Source organism: Onychomys torridus, chromosome 1, assembly GCF_903995425.1.
Source record: "Onychomys torridus chromosome 1, mOncTor1.1, whole genome shotgun sequence".
In the NCBI taxonomy this organism is placed as follows: domain Eukaryota; kingdom Metazoa; phylum Chordata; class Mammalia; order Rodentia; family Cricetidae; genus Onychomys; species Onychomys torridus.
This window is the reverse complement of record NC_050443.1, coordinates 104204159-104220394: the sequence shown is the minus strand read 5'-3', so window position 1 is coordinate 104220394 and position 16236 is coordinate 104204159. Positions and strand designations below refer to the sequence as shown.

The following is a 16236-nucleotide window of genomic DNA, read 5'->3' as shown; positions in this document are numbered from 1 at the left end:
CCAGCCCCACTTATCCCTCCACTGCCTAGCTATTGGACATCCAGATTTTTATTAGACCAATCAGGTGCTTTAAACAGTCATGGTGAAACAGTAACACATCTTTACACAATTAAACAAATGCAGTATAAACAAATGTAATACATCTTTACGTAGTTAAAGTAATATTCCACAACAGTCATCTTAACTTCAAAGAAAAAAAATGTTTTTATGTGTCTATATGTGTGTGACTGCTTGTTTGTCTATGCACCACATGCATGAAGGTACTCACAGAGGCCAGAAGAGGGCATTGGATGCCCTGGAACTGGAATTTCAGGTGGTTGCAGGCTGCCAAGTGGGTGCTGGGAACTGAACCTGGGTCTTCTGAAAGGGCTCATACCCCACTGAGGCATCTCTCCAGGTCTGTCCGTCTGAACTATATCATGGTAAATGTGGAGACAAACTCTATTAGCTAGTTGGCTGGGGGGGGGTGTAGGAAGTAGAATGTTGGAACAAGACTACTGTGGAATAATCCTTCTGTGCACCATGTAAATATGTGTTGCTATGATTGGTTTAATAAACAAGCTGACTGGCCAATAGCTGAACAGGATAAAGTTAGGCAGAAAAGCCAAGCTGAGAATGATAGGATGAGGAAGGGCAGAGTCAGAGGAGTTGCCAGCCAGATGCAGAGAGAGCAGGACGTGTACAAAATGAGGTAACAAGGCATGAGCCACATGGCAGCACATAGATTAATAGAAATGGGTTAATTTAAAATGTAAATGTTAGCTAGTAACAAGCCTGAGCTATTGGCCGAGCAGTTATAATTAATTAATTAATTTCCTATTACCAGCTTGATACAGTATAAATTCTTATCTTAATAGTGTAATGTTTCATTGAGGCTTGCCCAGTGATTGAGTAAAACCAAATCTTGTTATAAGCTACAGTCATCCTAGGGTCCCCAATGCCATATATATAGCTTCCATGGTTCTGTGGGTTGCAGTCTGATTCTTCTTTGCTTTATATCTAGAATCCACTTATGAGTGAGTACATACCATGTTTGTCCTTCTGGGTTTGGGTTACCTCAATCAGGATGATTTTTTCTTGTTCCATCCATTTGCCTGCAAATTTCATGTTGTCATTGTTTTTCTCTGCTGAGCAGTACTCCATTATGTATATGTACCACATTTTCTTAATCCATTCTTCAGTTGATGGGCATCTAGGTTGTTTCCAGGTTCTGGCTATTACAAATAATGCTGCTATGAACATAGTTGAGCATGTATCTTTGTGGTATGGTTGAGTATTCCTTGGGTATATGCCCAAGAGTGGTATGGCTGGGTCTTGAGGTAGTTTGATTCCCAATTTTCTGAGAAACCACCATACTGACTTCCACAGTGGCTGTACAAGTTTGCACTCTCACCAACAGTGGAGGAGTGTTCCCTTTATTCCACATCCTCTCCAACATTAACTGTCATTAGTGTTTTTGATCATAGCCATTCTGACAGGTGTAAGGTGGTATCTCAGAGTTGTTTTGATTTGCATTTCTCTGATGATTAAGGATGTTGAACATTTCTTTAAATGTCTTTCAGCCATTTGAGATTCTTCTGTTGAGAATTCTCTGTTTCTCTCTGTAGCCCATTTTTTAAATTGGATTGTTCGGTATTTTGATGTCTAATTTCTTGAGTTCTTTATATACTATGGAGATCAATCCTCTGTCAGATGTGGGGTTGGTGAAGATCTTTTCCCATTCTGTAGGCTGTCTTTTTGTCTTATTGACCGTATCTTTTGCCCTGCAAAAGCTTCTCAGTTTCAAGAGGTCCCATTTATTAATTGTTGTACTCAGTGTTTGTGCTGTTGGTGTTATAATTTATATTAAGTCTCTGAGTCAGTTATTTGGGAAATGGCTGCCAGTTATTTGGGAGCAAGTGGTCGGGACAGGAAACTTCTGCCAACACAAGACCACCTCTGAGTCTAGGCTTTGACCCTTTCACTTGAACCAGAAGCCTGAGTAGCTAATTCCTTTGATGCTCTACTATGAATTGCTGAGTTATGAAAAAGCAAGGGATTTATTAAGACATTAGGAGTAACATCTGCACAGACATGTTACTGACTGGCAGTACTTACATTTTTCCAATTGATGCTCTACATGCACAAGGGTATTGACCACCAGACAAGCAATAGATCAGCAGTAGGGACCCCTCTCTCAATTTTGAAGTTGTTTCTTTTCCCAAACTAGCTATTCATGCATCGTGTTGTCCTGGCCAGGGCCAGCACAAGCTCCTAATCAGCCTGCAATCGCTCTGTAGTAAACTGTGTTGATGAGCTGCAGGGCTCTGTAGGCTAGGTGTAGTAAATGCGAGGCCTTTATCAGAAGTAACCCCACTATAAATCGAGGAGCATCTGTATTTCAAAGAACAGGAAAGGGAGGAGCTTGAAGCAACAGGGGAGAAGTGAGCATCTTATTTTAATTTGTACTGGCCCTAAAACGTGTTTCTGAGTTGTGCTGTGCTAAGGTATATGTTGTGTTGATAATTGTGTTTGTAGAGGATGTCCGAGGTGACATGTATGAAAGTGTTTGGTGTTGAATGGAACTCCTGTCACACTGAGGTTGAGGAGACAAAGGGGTATTAACTCCCCGAAGACATAGGCCTTCGTCCTCAGCTTCTAACGTTCCGCCCAACCGGTTTATCCCGTCACTTCCGAGTATGAGGACTACAATTCCCAGGATACCCCAAGACTTCCACCAACGAGGAAGACGGATTTCTCCAAAGGGCGGGTCTTGGGGAAGGCTGGGTCTGGAGGAAATTTAGCCAATGGGTGAACTGTACAGAATCGAAACCTTCTTTGATTGCACCGAAGAGATTGGAATCTTTGGCGCCTTTGTTTTAGTGGAGGGGGGTAGATAGACGGGTAAATTGACCAATAAGGAGGTAGGTAGGCGGATCCAGAGCGTGTGGGCGGGGAGAGGTTCTGACTGGCAAGCTGTGCGTCCAATGAAAGGTAGTGTCGCTGGTGCGAGGCCGGCGAGGCTGTGGAGGCCGGTGTGTATAGAAGCTGTGTGAGAGATGGCGGAACCCGGGAGGAGACGGGGTCCGAGGTCCCGCGGTGGCGGCGCCGGCCGAGGCGCTCGAAGAGCCCGGGTCGCCCGTGGCCGGCGTCCTCGCGCCCCGCAGTCTCTGTCTCGGCTCATTCCAGACACAGTGCTTGTGGACTTGGTCAGTGACAGCGACGAGGAGATCCTGGAAGTGGTCGCGGACCCGGTAGACGTGCCCGCCGCCCGGCCCCCCGCGCCGGCCGCACATGGGCAGGACAGCGACAGTGACAGTGAAGGGGCGGACGAGGGGCCTGCAGGAGCCCCTCAGACCTTGGTCCGGCGGCGGCGGCGGCGGCTGCTGGATCCCGGCGAAGCACCGGTGGTTCCTGTGTACTCCGGGAAGGTGCAGCCAGGTCCCCAAGGAGGGCTGTGAGGGAGGGCGAAGGCTGGCGCTGTGGGTTTGGCTCAGGGCGGTGGGATGTGTGGGGGTGTCATGGATACCTTTAGGTTGGAGATGCGAGGGCTTCGGGTATGTTGGAAGTACGCGGATACCTGGGATTGTAGTCTTCAGCAGAGGGAGGCTGAGGGGCGAGGTGCCAGAGGATTCAGGGAGGATTTGGAAGGACTGGGGACTGGTATTCGGCGCATGCTGGATTTTGAGGTTGGAGCCAGTGTTAGGGAAGCCAAAGAGTTGGGGGATATTTATTGGGGGGTGCGGGTGGGAGGGAGCGTGTATGGGGATTCCGAAAGGACTGGAGGTTACCAGGAACCCAGGTCCTTAGGTTTTCGGGTAAGCCAGGTGGCTGGGGCTAGCAAAGTGGTTAAGAAGGGGGAAACTAAGCCTGCATCCTCAAGTGCCTTAAGGAAACGGGGTGGGAAGAGGGTACTGCATTTTTGGATCATGAGGAAGCTGGACTCTGCCCTTCAGAGGTTGGACTCCTCAGGGAAGACTTAAGAGCTGGATGTGGGGGGAAGAACCATCCCCAGCTTGAGTAGACACGATGTGAGACCCACCTTTCCCCCCCTTTCGTTTTTGTAGGTACAAAGCAGCCTCAACCTCATCCCAGATAATTCATCCCTCTTGAAACTTTGCCCCTCAGAGCCTGAAGATGGTAAGGATGGGCTTGTAGGGAGTGTCCAGCACTGACTAATCTTCCTAGAGTTTACATCCCTGCAGTCAATGTCTTCTCTCTCAGTTTCTCTCTGCCTCAGTGGAACCTAGGGTCTGGAGAATGGTGCCCAGGTGCTGTCCCAATGAGGCACATCCCTGATTCTAACTGGGATTGGGAGAAGGGACTCCTGTATCTGACCCAGGGAGAGGTTCTGGTCCAGAAAAGAGCTGGCTATTTAATCAGAAGGCACAGGACGTTACTTAGCAGCGATGCCCGCCCCTTTCCCCCTTCAGGTCCTAACAGGCATATATATTAGTGTACAGGTTTTGAAGTCCCTCCTCCAGTCATTCTGGTTGTGCTGTCATAATAGAGGAGGACATCATGTTACCCCAGAACTCCTACAGTGTTCCATTCCTTGGGAACACTGTGGAGCCAGAGAGTGTTCTTGAATTTTATCAGGACTGCCCATTCTTTATTCTTCCCTGTTGATAGGATCTTTGCAAACCCTTTGTAAAGGCTGGGGACTAAGAGTTAAGGCTAATAGGGGAGTGATCCAGACCAAAGACCTTGAATCCAGACTCCTTTCTGTTAGGTGAGGGAGTGTGGCAGGCTGATTAAGAACAGCCTTCGGAGTCATGTGCCTGTGTTTGAATCTTTCATAACTGTGTGGCTTTGGGCAAGTTTCCCTCTTCAGGAAAATGGGGGAATAGTGGTTTTCTTGTTGAGAATTAAAGGGATCATATATATTTATTTGCCATGTACATGGTTTAGACTAGCACCTGGAATGTAGAAGTGCTAGTTAAAAGATACCTGTGTCCTTGATGTAGTGCTGGGTATCTCTGGAAGGTTTTTAAAAGTGTCGACTTGGAGTTGAGGAGATGGCTCAGTCGGTAAAAGCACTTGCCACATAAGCCTGATGACAGCAGCATAAAAAGCCAGATGAGGTGGTGTGCATCTGCAATGCTGCCACTCTTACTGCAAAACAGGAGGAGATTCTGCTGGAGCCCTGCACCCAGTGGCAGAAATACCGGGGAGACCCTTGTATTTTTGGTAGAAGGTAGATATATAGAAGTTTTAGGAGCATTGTGACCTAGATGCCAGTAGCATGCTCTAACCCTTTCCTCTCTGTGTTGTGACAGTCAAAATCCACTTCAGACATTGAGACATGCCATTTGGGAGGCAAACTTGTCTCTGGTTGAGAACTACCATGTAGGTTTTATTATCATGGTTTTATTTGCTCAGTATCTATTTTGTGGTGTGGAGAATTGAATGAAGAGCATGCTCATACCTAACATAGAGAAATGCAAGTTCAAGTGAGTGATGAAATAAAAAATAACAAATAGGGCTGGGGAAATGGCTCAGCTTGTAAAAGTGCTTACTGAACAAGCCTGAAAACCTGAGCTCAATCCCCAGAATCTACAATGGAAGGAAAGAGCCAACTCCCAAAAGTTGTCCTCTGACCTCCATATGCTGCATTTATCTCACAGACACATGATTCAAAAATAAAAGCATAGTAAATAAGTCAACAAAACCACCCCACAAGTACTTGTCTAGTATTGAGAAGTACTGCCTAGAGGCTGGGGTGATGGATCAATAAAGTGCTTACTGTGTGAGCCTAAGGACCTGCACTTGAGCCCCCCAAACCCAGGGAGAAAAAATCTGAGCATGGTGGTATACATAGTCCAGCACCGGGGGGTGGAGCAGGTGGATCCTTGTGTTGGCCAGCCAGCCTGGTCTAATCCGCTAGTCCCAGGCCAGTGTAAGATCCTGTCTCAAAAAACTAGATGAGCTGGTACCTAAGGAATGACATTTGTAGTTGACTTCTGATCTACACATGTATACATACACACTCTAACATGCACTTATACATGTGTACACATACATTCAAAGTGCTATGTGTGCCTATTTTTTTCCTTCCCTCCTTTGTTTTGTTAATGGGGATTGAAATCAGGGCATCTGGATGCTAGGCTCTATTACTGAACTATACTATATCCCACCTCTTGCCCCACCCATATTTAGAACAAAAATTCCCAGAGTCGCTGTGGCCTATGCTGGCTTGCAACTCCTGACCTCTGGCTCAGCCTCTCCACTACCAAGCTTTGCGTGCGTGTGCCACACACCTGGCCTCCTCTGGCCCTTCCCAAAGCCTTTGACTTGTTTCTTCTCGGCCTCCCTGCCACCCTTAGCTAACCCTTTGCTCTTGCTCCTCTGCCCCTAGAGGCAGATGTGATGGATTGTGGCAGTCCTCCCCCTGAGGATGCCCCGATTCCAGGTTCTCCCTGGAAGAAGAAGCTGAGGAGTAAGCATGAGAAGGAAGAGATGAAGATGGAAGCCTTTCCGTGAGTGAGGCTGGACCTTTGGGTGGCTCTTGAAAGGCTAAGAAGGGATGGAAAGTGAGACTCCGACGTCAGAGAGGTGGTCTGTCCTGGACGGGACACGGGGTCTTCCAGACCGTCCTTAGGAATGGAGGTGGAAATGTAGGATGTGGCTCAGACTCTACAGCTGTCCCTGTCCACTCTGCTTCTCATTCCTTGTCTGTAAAATGGGGCTAGTCATGCTGCTTGAGAATCACCGAGTAGCTGGCAGTAAGTGCTTGGTGTCTGTTGGATAACTGACATTTTCCTGGAGAGTGACTTAATCCTAAACTGGAGTGTTTCCCTTGCTCATTTTTGAGTCATATAAATATAAAAACAGTGTTTCTTACTGCACATGTAATCTAGTAAAGTGATGTTACTGAACAGTACTTTCTCTTGATTCTCCACTCTCTCAGGTTCCTGGAGGTCCCCAGCCCACGAAAGTGTGTGCTGGAATCTCTCCTTTGCCGTCATCCTGCTCTTCTCTTCTTTCTGTAGGGACCAGGACATCTCTCCTTTGCCCCGACCTTCATCAAGAAACAAAAGCAGAAAGCATACCGAGGCACTCCAGAAGTTGAGGTGCTGGGGCTGGGGAGCTCTGGCTGTGGCAGAGAAGGGCAGAGAGAGAGGTTCTTCAGTCTCAATCGTCCCATGTCCTGTCTGTACCCAGGGAAGTGAACAAGCGTCTCCAAGATCTCCGATCCTGCCTGAGCCCCAAACAGCACCAGAGTCCAGCCCTTCAGAACCCAGATGATGAGGTGGTCCTAGTGGAGGGGTCTGTCTTGTCACAGAGCCCGAGACTCTTCACCCTCAAGATCCGGTGCCGGGCCGACCTAGTCAGATTGCCTGTCATGACAGTGAGTGCAGGGAAGCAGGGGCAGGATCAGTGCCTGCCTTTGGAGAGACGGGCGGGTATTGAAGTGGTAGTGGACCAGCAAGCCCATCTTCCTTCCCATCCTGCTCTCTGGAGCCCCCGCCTTTGTCTACATTTTCCTCATTCTTGTCTCCTTTTGGCAAACTTGACCCGTTTTCAGGGCTACTTAGGCATGCTGTCTTGAGGCCAGGTTTGATGGTTGGCACATATCTGTAATTTCAGCCCTTGGAAGGTAGAGACATGAGAATCTAGAATTTGAAACCGGCACAGACTGCATAGCTATGCCCTGTTTGAAAACACACACAGGAATACATGGTCTTTATGAAGCTTTTTTTTTTAAAGATTTATTTTTAAATTATGCCTAGGGATTGCTGGGTGGTAGTGGTGTATGCTTTTAATCCCAGCACAGAAGCAGGTGGATCTCTGTGAGTTCGAGGCTAGCCTGGTCTACAGAGCTAGTTCCAGGACAGCTAGGGCTGTTACACAGAGAAACCCTGTCTTGAAAAAACAAGCAGAGTCCTTCTCTAGGCTGTCTTTCCCCTTCTCTCCTCCAGGGCCCCATGCTTCCCTTTTATGCTCTTACTGCCTTGGACACAGCAGGTAGCACACAATAATTCTGAGCTCACCCAGCTTCCTGGCAAAGGCTGGCTTTTGGGTAGGATGATCGGTTCAAAGGTGCTAGTGGAAATGAGCCCTCAGAGCATGGACCATGTGTGGCCAAGCAGCTAGGCCCAGGCTTGTAAACTGGTGGCTTGTGGTCTTATCAGCGCTGCTGTTTTGCTCCATAGGGTGCTTCTAATGTAGACGTGTGGTTGGAGTTATGCCTCAGTGACAGAGAACGTGGCATAGTGTGTATGAGGCCTTGAGTTCCGTCTCCAGCACTGTGAGAAAAGAACGACTTTGTACCCAACTTTATAATGGGTGATTTCCTCAAGAGCCCAGATTTCTGACTTTAAGGAAAAAAAAATGTAGAAGTGCCTGGAGTGTATTCGAGGTCCTACCTCTTCACTCCTTCCTTCCTTCCTTCCTTCCTTCCTTCCTTCCTTCCTTCCTTCCTTCCTATCTTCCTTCCTTCCTTCCTTCCTTCTTTCCTTCCTTTTCTTCTTCCCTCCTACCCTCTTTCCCTCCCTCCCTTCCTCTCTTCCTTTCTTTTAGTGTGTGTTTGGGTTATATTCTTGTGGGTGTGTGCCTGCGTGCATATGGAGGGGTGTGCATGATTGTGTGCATGCATATGTTTGTGGAGGCCAGAGGATGATGTCTAGTGTCTTCCTCAGTTGCTGGCTACCTTGTTTTTTGAGATGGCCTCTTCCTTGTTTTTTGAGATGCAGTGAGGCTGGCTGGCCAATGAGCTTGAGGGATTCTCTTTTCTCCCCCTCCTCAGCATCAGGATTGCAGGTACTACCTGTTACTCCATGTTTTTTATGTAGTGCTGGAGATCCAGAGTCAGGTCCTCTTGCTTGTATGCCAGGCACTTTGCTGACTGAACCACCTCCTTAGCCCCAGCTGCTTAATTTCTCTGTGCCATTTGCCTGGACCACTGAGTGACACTATTTAATTTTGTACTTGGCAGGTAAATATAGTGAATCTCACAGCTGAATAGTTCAGCAAGTGGCCCAGCCCGGAAACTTGTGTTTGGGGAGGTGGCTCGGGGCTGGGGTGTGGAATTTCAAGGCTGGAAGATTCCCTTGTCTTCCTCCTAGTCGGAACCCCTTCAGAATGTGGTGGATTACATGGCCAATCATCTTGGGGTGTCTCCAAGCAGGATTCTTTTACTCTTTGGAGAGACAGAACTGTCCCCTACTGCCACCCCTAGGACCCTAAAGCTTGGTGTGGCTGACATCATTGGTGAGTGGAAGGCAAGGAAGAGGGGTCTTGAGGAAACCTTTGCTGTGGGTGGGGGTTGGGAGATAAGGGGAAATTCCAGAGGCAGCCTGGCATCTCAATCCTCCTCTCCATAGATTGTGTGGTGCTGACAAGTTCTTCAGAGGCCACAGAGACATCCCAGCAACTCCGGCTCCGGGTGCAGGGGAAGGAGAAGCACCAGATGTTGGAGATCTCACTCTCTCCTGTAAGTAGGAGAAGTGCTGCCATGCCCTCCCCTTTCCTCTGCCAGTCTCCTGTCATTTGGTCAGTTGGCAGGACATGGGCTCCTCCTGATCCTCATTTACTGCAAATGCCCCTGTGTTTCTGTGTGCCTACCCAGCCTAGGTCATGGAGAAAAGAACATTGTTCAAGTCTTGTATCAGTTTCTCTTCTGTTTCTGTGGCACACTACCATGACCAAGGCAGCTTACAAAAGGAAGGGTTTTGGGGGGTCTGGTTCCAGAGTTAGAGTCCATGATGGTTGAGTGGAGGCATCCCGCAAGGCTGCTGTAACAGTCACGGAGAGCTTCCATTGCTAACCGCAATCAGGAAACACCAAAGGGACAGAATTTTTTAAACTCTCAAAGCCCTCTTCCTGTGACTTGCTTCCTCCAACAAGGCCACACCTCCTAAGCTTCCCCAAACGACATTACCAACTGTGGATCAAGTATGCAAATGCCAGAGCCTATGTGGGCCTTTCCCATTCAAACCACAGCTTTCTTCCCACCAGCAACCATGTGTTCCTGTCTTAGGTAGGATTTCTGTTGCTGTGAAGAGACCGTGACCATGACCACAGCAACTCTCATAAAGGAAAACATTTAATTGAGGCTGCTTACAGGTTCAGAGGGTTAGTCCATTATTACGGTGGGAAGCATGGTGGCACACAGGCAGACATGGTGCTGGAGAGGAAGTTGAGAGTTCTACATTCAGATCAGCAGACAGCAGGAAGAGAGACTGACACTGGGCCTGGCCTGAGCTTCTGAAAACCTCAAAGCCCACCCCCAGTGACACACTTCCTCCAACAAGGCCACACATCCCAATCCTTTCAAATAGTGCCACTCCCTATGAGCCCATGGGGGCCATGTTCAGTCAGACTACCACAGTTTCCCTTCCCATATCCCTTTCCCATTAGATGGAAAGACTCTTGTGCAATAGTAACGATGTGCAGTAATAATGGCTTTTATCTATTTATTTGGTGTGCTAGGGAGTAAACCCACACTGTGTGCATGCTAAGCTGTTGCTGTGTCACTGGGCTCTAGCCAGATCCCAAAGCCACACATCTCACTTCCTAGTCTTAGGTTCTTTCCGTTTGTGTTTGTGTGGGTGCTTGTGCCACAGTGTGTATGTGAAGGTCCAAGGAGAGCCTGTGGGAGGTGGTTCTACTCTGGGTGCTGGGAATTGAACTAGGTCATCAAGCTTGGCAGCAAGCACCTTTACCTGTGAACCAACTCTCTGGCTCACTTGAAAACAGCACTTCTCAACCTGTGGGTCACAACCCCTCTGGGGGTTGAACAACCCTTTCACAGGGGTTGCCTAAGACCATCAGAAAACATATTTACATTATGATTCATAACAATAGCAAATTTAAAGTTATGAAGTAGCAACGAAAATTTTATGGTTAGGGGTTGCCACAACATGAGGAACTGTATTAAAGGATCGAAGCATTAGGAAGGTTGAGATCCTTTGCTTTAAAACTTGCTATTTTTTTTCTTGTTTGATTTTTGTATAATCATAAATTATATGTAACTCTTATTATAGTATATAGTATATTGTGGTGATACTCCTTTAATCCCAGCAGCTCAGGAGACAGAGGCAGACAGATCTCTGAATTTGAGGCCAGCTAAGAATATAGTGAGACCCTATCTCAAAAAAAAAAAAAAAAAAAAAAAAAAAAAAAATCCAAATACAACAACAAAAAACTAATTTTATTTTTGTTTAATTTCCTAATATACCTATTTAAAATTGTGTGTGCATATATATGTGTGTGTGTGTGTGTGTGTGTGTGTGTGTGTGTGACTTCGATGATTTTTGTAACTAATCTAGGGCAGGAAAATTCATATAACTTACTTGTCTATTTTAATAAGATAAATTATTGGAATTTAAATTTCCTGAGAATATTTTAGCAAGTGATGCTTTGACCTGTATCTCTCTCTCTCTCTCTCTCTCTCTCTCTCTCTCTCTCTCTGTGTGTGTGTGTGTGTGTGTGTGTGTGTGTGTGTGTGTGTGTGTAGTGTCTATATGTATGGAGGTCAGAGGACAACTGTAAGGGATCAGTTTTGAGTTCTGGGAATTGAACTTAGGTCCTCATGCTGGCAGCCAAGTGCCTTTACCTGCTAAGCTATCTCATGCCCCGTAGTACCCAAAGTGTCATAGGTGTGTCATTATGCATGGTGCGTATGGGGTTTGGTACTATTGTTGACTTGAGATACCAGCTAAGTGTCTTGGAATGTATCTCCCCTTGAAATGAACGGGGCGACGCTACTGCAGCTGGTGGGCTTAGAGGAACAGAAGTCAATTCTTACAGTTCTGTAGACTGAGACTCCACCTGAATCTTTTCTCTTTGTAGCTTCTGGTGGCAGCCAGAGTTCCTTGGTGTACTCCTGGTGTATCTCTCTTTTCTCCTGTGAAGACCTAAGTCACGTTGGATTAGCTATCTGAATGAGGTGTGACCACACCTTACCCTGATTAAATCTGCCGAGGCCCTAAATCCAATAAGGCCACATTCAAATGTACCTGGTCAGGATGACAAGGTGTCTTTGGGCACAAATGCCAACCCATAACACTTTTCTAAGTCACACATAACAACTTCTGTAGGATCAATTGTTAAACGGTCTTATTAATAAAAAAAACCTTGGAGCCAGTTGGGGATTTAGCTCAGTGGTAGAGCGCTTGCCTAACAAGCACAAGACCCTGGGTTCGGTCCTCAGCTCCAGTTAAAAAACAAACAAACAAAAAAAACAACAATAAAAACTCAGAGCCAGATATTGGGGTAAAAAGCTGAGAGATCAGAAAAGCAGAAAGAAGCCAGCCACATTCTTACCACTTAGAAATCATCTCCAAAGAGACCTACTTCCTGTATACCCACACCTATATGCCTTTCTGTTCTGCCATCATTTCCTCTCTCTGCCCAGCTCTGTCACTTCCTGTTTGTCTGTACAGATCTCCAGATCTTTATGATTAACTAGTGTTGGAATTTAAGGCCTGTGCCACCACGCCTGGCTCTGTTTCCAGTGTGGCCTTGAACTCACAGAGATCCAGACGGATCTCTGCCTTCCGAGCGATAGGATTAAAGGCCTGTGCTACCATTGCCTGACCTCTGTTTACTATAGTGGCTGGCTTTTTCCTCTGATCCTCAGATAAACTTTATTGGGGTACACAGATAAAATGTCACCACAAAGTTCCTTTAGAATTTGCGTTTGCTTTATTCATGTTTCTGTTTAAGAGGGGATGTGACTGAGGCTTAGAGAACTTGTTTATCCCGTAGTCTGTGCCCTGGAGTCTTGTCCTCTGTGGTCCCCGCTCAACAGTTCCCGAGGAGCCTGTGACTAGTTCCCAGAGAGGAGCCTGCCTTCCCCTCCAGGGTTCTTCCTCTATTGATGTGCCCTCGTCTTCCTTGTCCCATGTTCTTTTTTCTTTGTTTTGTTTATTTTCAGAAAGGGTCTCATGTAGCCTAGGGTGTCCTGAGACTTAATGTGTAGCCCAGGCTGGACTGAAGTTCACTGTGTAGTCCAGGTTGGCTTGGGACTCACAATATAGCCTGAATTAGCCTGAAACTTGTGATTTTTCGCCTCCTCTCTGCAAGTCCTGCCTGTCATTTCAGGCATATGCCTCAAGTTTGGCTAAACGTTGACCTTTTTTTGGTACTAGAGAATGAACTTAGCACATGTCACTTGAAAGTGCGTGCTGACCACTGCACTTGGTTCCTGGCCTTTGACCCACTACTCGCCTGCCCGGCGGGATCTCCCCGGCCTGCCTTTCATTCTCTCATATCTGTTGTTGTGTCTCTGTACAGGACTCTCCTCTCGAGGTCCTCATGTCGCACTATGAGGAGGCCATGGGACTCTCCGGACACAAGCTCTCCTTCTTCTTTGATGGGACAAAGCTGTCCGGCAAGGAGCTGCCAGCTGATCTGGGCATGGAATCCGGGGATCTCATTGAAGTTTGGGGCTGAAGCTTCCTCCTCCTGTTTGGATGCAGAGCCAAGACCTGGGGACAACAGCTCCCACTTTTATTATTATTTTTTGCCCCATAAGGGCTAACAGAAACTGAATTAGAACTCGTTTATTTATTTCCGGCACTGGGGATTGAACCCTGGGCTGTGCATATGCTAAGGATGTGTGAAGTTGAGGTAAAACCAAGGCATGACCTTTGCCCTGTCTTGTTGACCGTAGTCTCAAGCGGTTGACTGATTGGTAGTTGTGTGGCTGTGGCTGCCCTGGGTGGATGTGGTGTGTGTATGCTTGTGCAGTGTATGGCAGCTCCCGGGACACGGAGAAGGGGTATTGGCTTCCCTACCATTTCGTTCACTGGTGCACTTCTTCAAACATCTGTTCTGTGAAACTGTGTCTATTGGGTTTGTTGAACTAAATGAGCATTGCATTTGGGTGCCCAGGCTTGGTATTTATGCCACATTGGGGACCAACAGGGATTTTAATTCTCATTTGGGGGCTGAGATGCAGGTACCTTCCCTGGTGGGGATACTCTGTTGCAGGGAAATAAACAAGCGATGACGTCTATGCTGAAGCTGAGGACTAGGCAGACAGTGGGTAATTTTTAAAGGCCAACAGGAGTGGTGTCTTCAGCCCTGGGCATCCACTCTTCCAGGACTCGGCCAGCATCTGGTACATACATACTTCCTGGCGTGCACATCTAGCCACATCTGAGCACATGCAGCTGTTGAGTTTGATGTTTACTCTAGTTTTCGGTCCCTCTCCTGTTAGCACCTACTTAGTCTATTTGTATTGTTGACTATGAATGTCTTTAGAAGATGATTTTCTGGATGTGTGTGATTTTAGTGTATGTACACGGTATTGTGCAATAGACGTCCTGTCTTCACTCAGTATGAGTGACAGTCTAGCCATGTTAGCACCTTCGAGATCTGTTGTTGCTCTGATCTGCTGTGGGTGCCCTATAGTGGCATTAGACGATTTTACTCACACATTGCCTTAATTGGAGGGATACCTGAGTCTCCAGCTCCTAGGAACCAAATCCCAGACCATAGCAAACATCTTTTTGGGTGTTCCCTTCTGGGCCAGGGTAGGTGATTGTCTGGCATACTTGCCCAGGGTAGGACTGTGGGTTACACAGGTTCATTTTCCTGTTTTTTCCAGAGTTTTCTTCAGAATGTGGTCTGGCCTTTCTTGGAGCTTCTCTTTCCTTATCTTTACCAGTATTTAGTGTTGCTGTACTTTCTGATTTGCCAGTCTACTGTGTATAAAGCACTGTATATCTTGATATCCTTTATCTGATCACCATTTCTTATCAATGTCCACCTTCTGGTTTTTCTTTGTTAGCTGCTTGTTTTCTTGTGAGGCTTCCTTTTGTGTGTTTTTTCTGTGAGGAGTTGCTTGTGTTCTGGGCAATTGCAAATAACCTTCAGAATAGCACTTTGTGTACCCAGGGGGATTTTCACCAACAGACATTCTTAATTTTAATGTAGACAGTTGGCTTTCGTTAGAAAGGCTTTTTTTTTTTTTTTTTTTTTAAGGGAAAATGAGAGAGAACTTCCAGAATGGGAAGGGTTCTAGTGGGGAGTCTCAGGATTGCTACTTTTGGATTTCTAAACTAGTTAAGAAACTTTCATTGTCTTCTGTTAGCTCGCTAGGTTTTTGTTCTTTTGTTTTTATCTCTCATATTGAGACCACTAATGAGAATAGAGTTCTAACTGATCTACTGTGCAGTAGATGCTGACTGTTCTGAGCTCTCAACTCTGCTTCTCACTAGACTTACAGCTAGACTGTACTGGTTTCTGACTATTGTATGTCACATCTAACCATCTGAAATGCACCTTTGTGTGGGAGAGCAAATTTTATTTTGTTTTAATTATAATGAGCCAGTTTTCTAAGCTTTGTCTACTAAAAAATTAATATGTAGTCTGACTTTCACAAGAAGTATGTCAACTTCTTAAAATTTTTTTTTTGTGTGAGAATATGTTATACCTTTGAATTTTTAACATTTAAAACCTCCATGACATAGTATAGCTTCCAGGTTTCTCAGCTCTTGTATGACAATGAATGAATCTGAACACATTACTATTATGTATTCAATCTCAGCCAATAAAGGGAGATGCCTTTAACTTAGGAACACCTGGTGCTTTCTGTCTTTGTCTCTCTCATGTGATCCCATTTGAAGTTCTCGTGACAGAGACCATTAGTTATTCCCAAACACCCATCCTTTGTCCTTGGTTAACAAAATCCATGGCTTTTAAACTGTGCAGAGACATTCAGAATAAAGAAGTGTTCCAGCTCCGATGAGACAGGTATCCTGGCAGTCAGGAGCCAAGGAATACCACCAAGTCGAACTGGTGGTCCAACAAAACCTCACACAAGACACTTATTGGGAGGGAAGAACCCAGGAGGATGGTTGTCTCTGCTCCGGTGAGAAGCAGCCGGACAGCTAAGCAGAAGGCAGGATTTATATAGGACTTCTTGGGAGGGTGGAGCTTTCCAAGGTGGGATTTCAAGTCCAGAGCTTGGGGTGAACTCAGGGATTGGTGGGATTTCAAGTTCTGAGCCTGGGTTTTTTACCTGTACGGCAGGGGCTGGGGCTGGCCTTTAGGGCAGTTAGAGTGTTCTGTGAGTGGAACCTGGCAGTTGGGGGTTCTCAGAGGAGGGGCTGGCCTCAAGGGGCTCACAGATACTATCACCAACCTGTGAGTCTATGGAGCTTCTGTAGACTTGAACCAACTATGGATCAAAATTGTTAGGGAAACTTGGGCTTGAGATTATCTTGTAATATGAGCACTTGGGAGGCAGGAGGTTTGTGAATTTGAAGTCAGCCTGGGCTACACACCAAGACCCTACCTAAT

General features: G+C 46.5%; 1 protein-coding gene across 1 annotated transcript; it reads left to right on the top strand.

Annotated features, from left to right (window-relative positions):
• Positions 1-2979: 2979 nt before the first annotated feature.
• On the top strand, positions 2980-15512 carry LOC118571167 (nuclear factor of activated T cells 2 interacting protein). The gene is made up of 8 exons (XM_036170094.1): positions 2980-3410; positions 4047-4119; positions 6338-6458; positions 6972-7052; positions 7144-7330; positions 9048-9192; positions 9306-9415; positions 13222-15512. The coding sequence occupies exons 1-8, from the start codon at positions 3039-3041 to the stop codon at positions 13378-13380; spliced, it is 1248 nt and encodes a 415-aa protein (XP_036025987.1). The 5' UTR covers positions 2980-3038; the 3' UTR covers positions 13381-15512.
• The last annotated feature ends 724 nt before the right edge of the window (positions 15513-16236 follow it).

Coding starts and splice junctions, on each gene's coding strand:
- LOC118571167 (XM_036170094.1), top strand. CDS start 3,039: ATGGCGGAACCCGGGAGGAGACGGGGTCCGAGGTCCCGCGGTGGCGGC. Junction 4,120..6,337: donor CCCCTCAGAGCCTGAAGATG/GTAAGGATGGGC, acceptor CTCTGCCCCTAG/AGGCAGATGTGATGGATTGT. Junction 7,331..9,047: donor TCAGATTGCCTGTCATGACA/GTGAGTGCAGGG, acceptor TCTTCCTCCTAG/TCGGAACCCCTTCAGAATGT.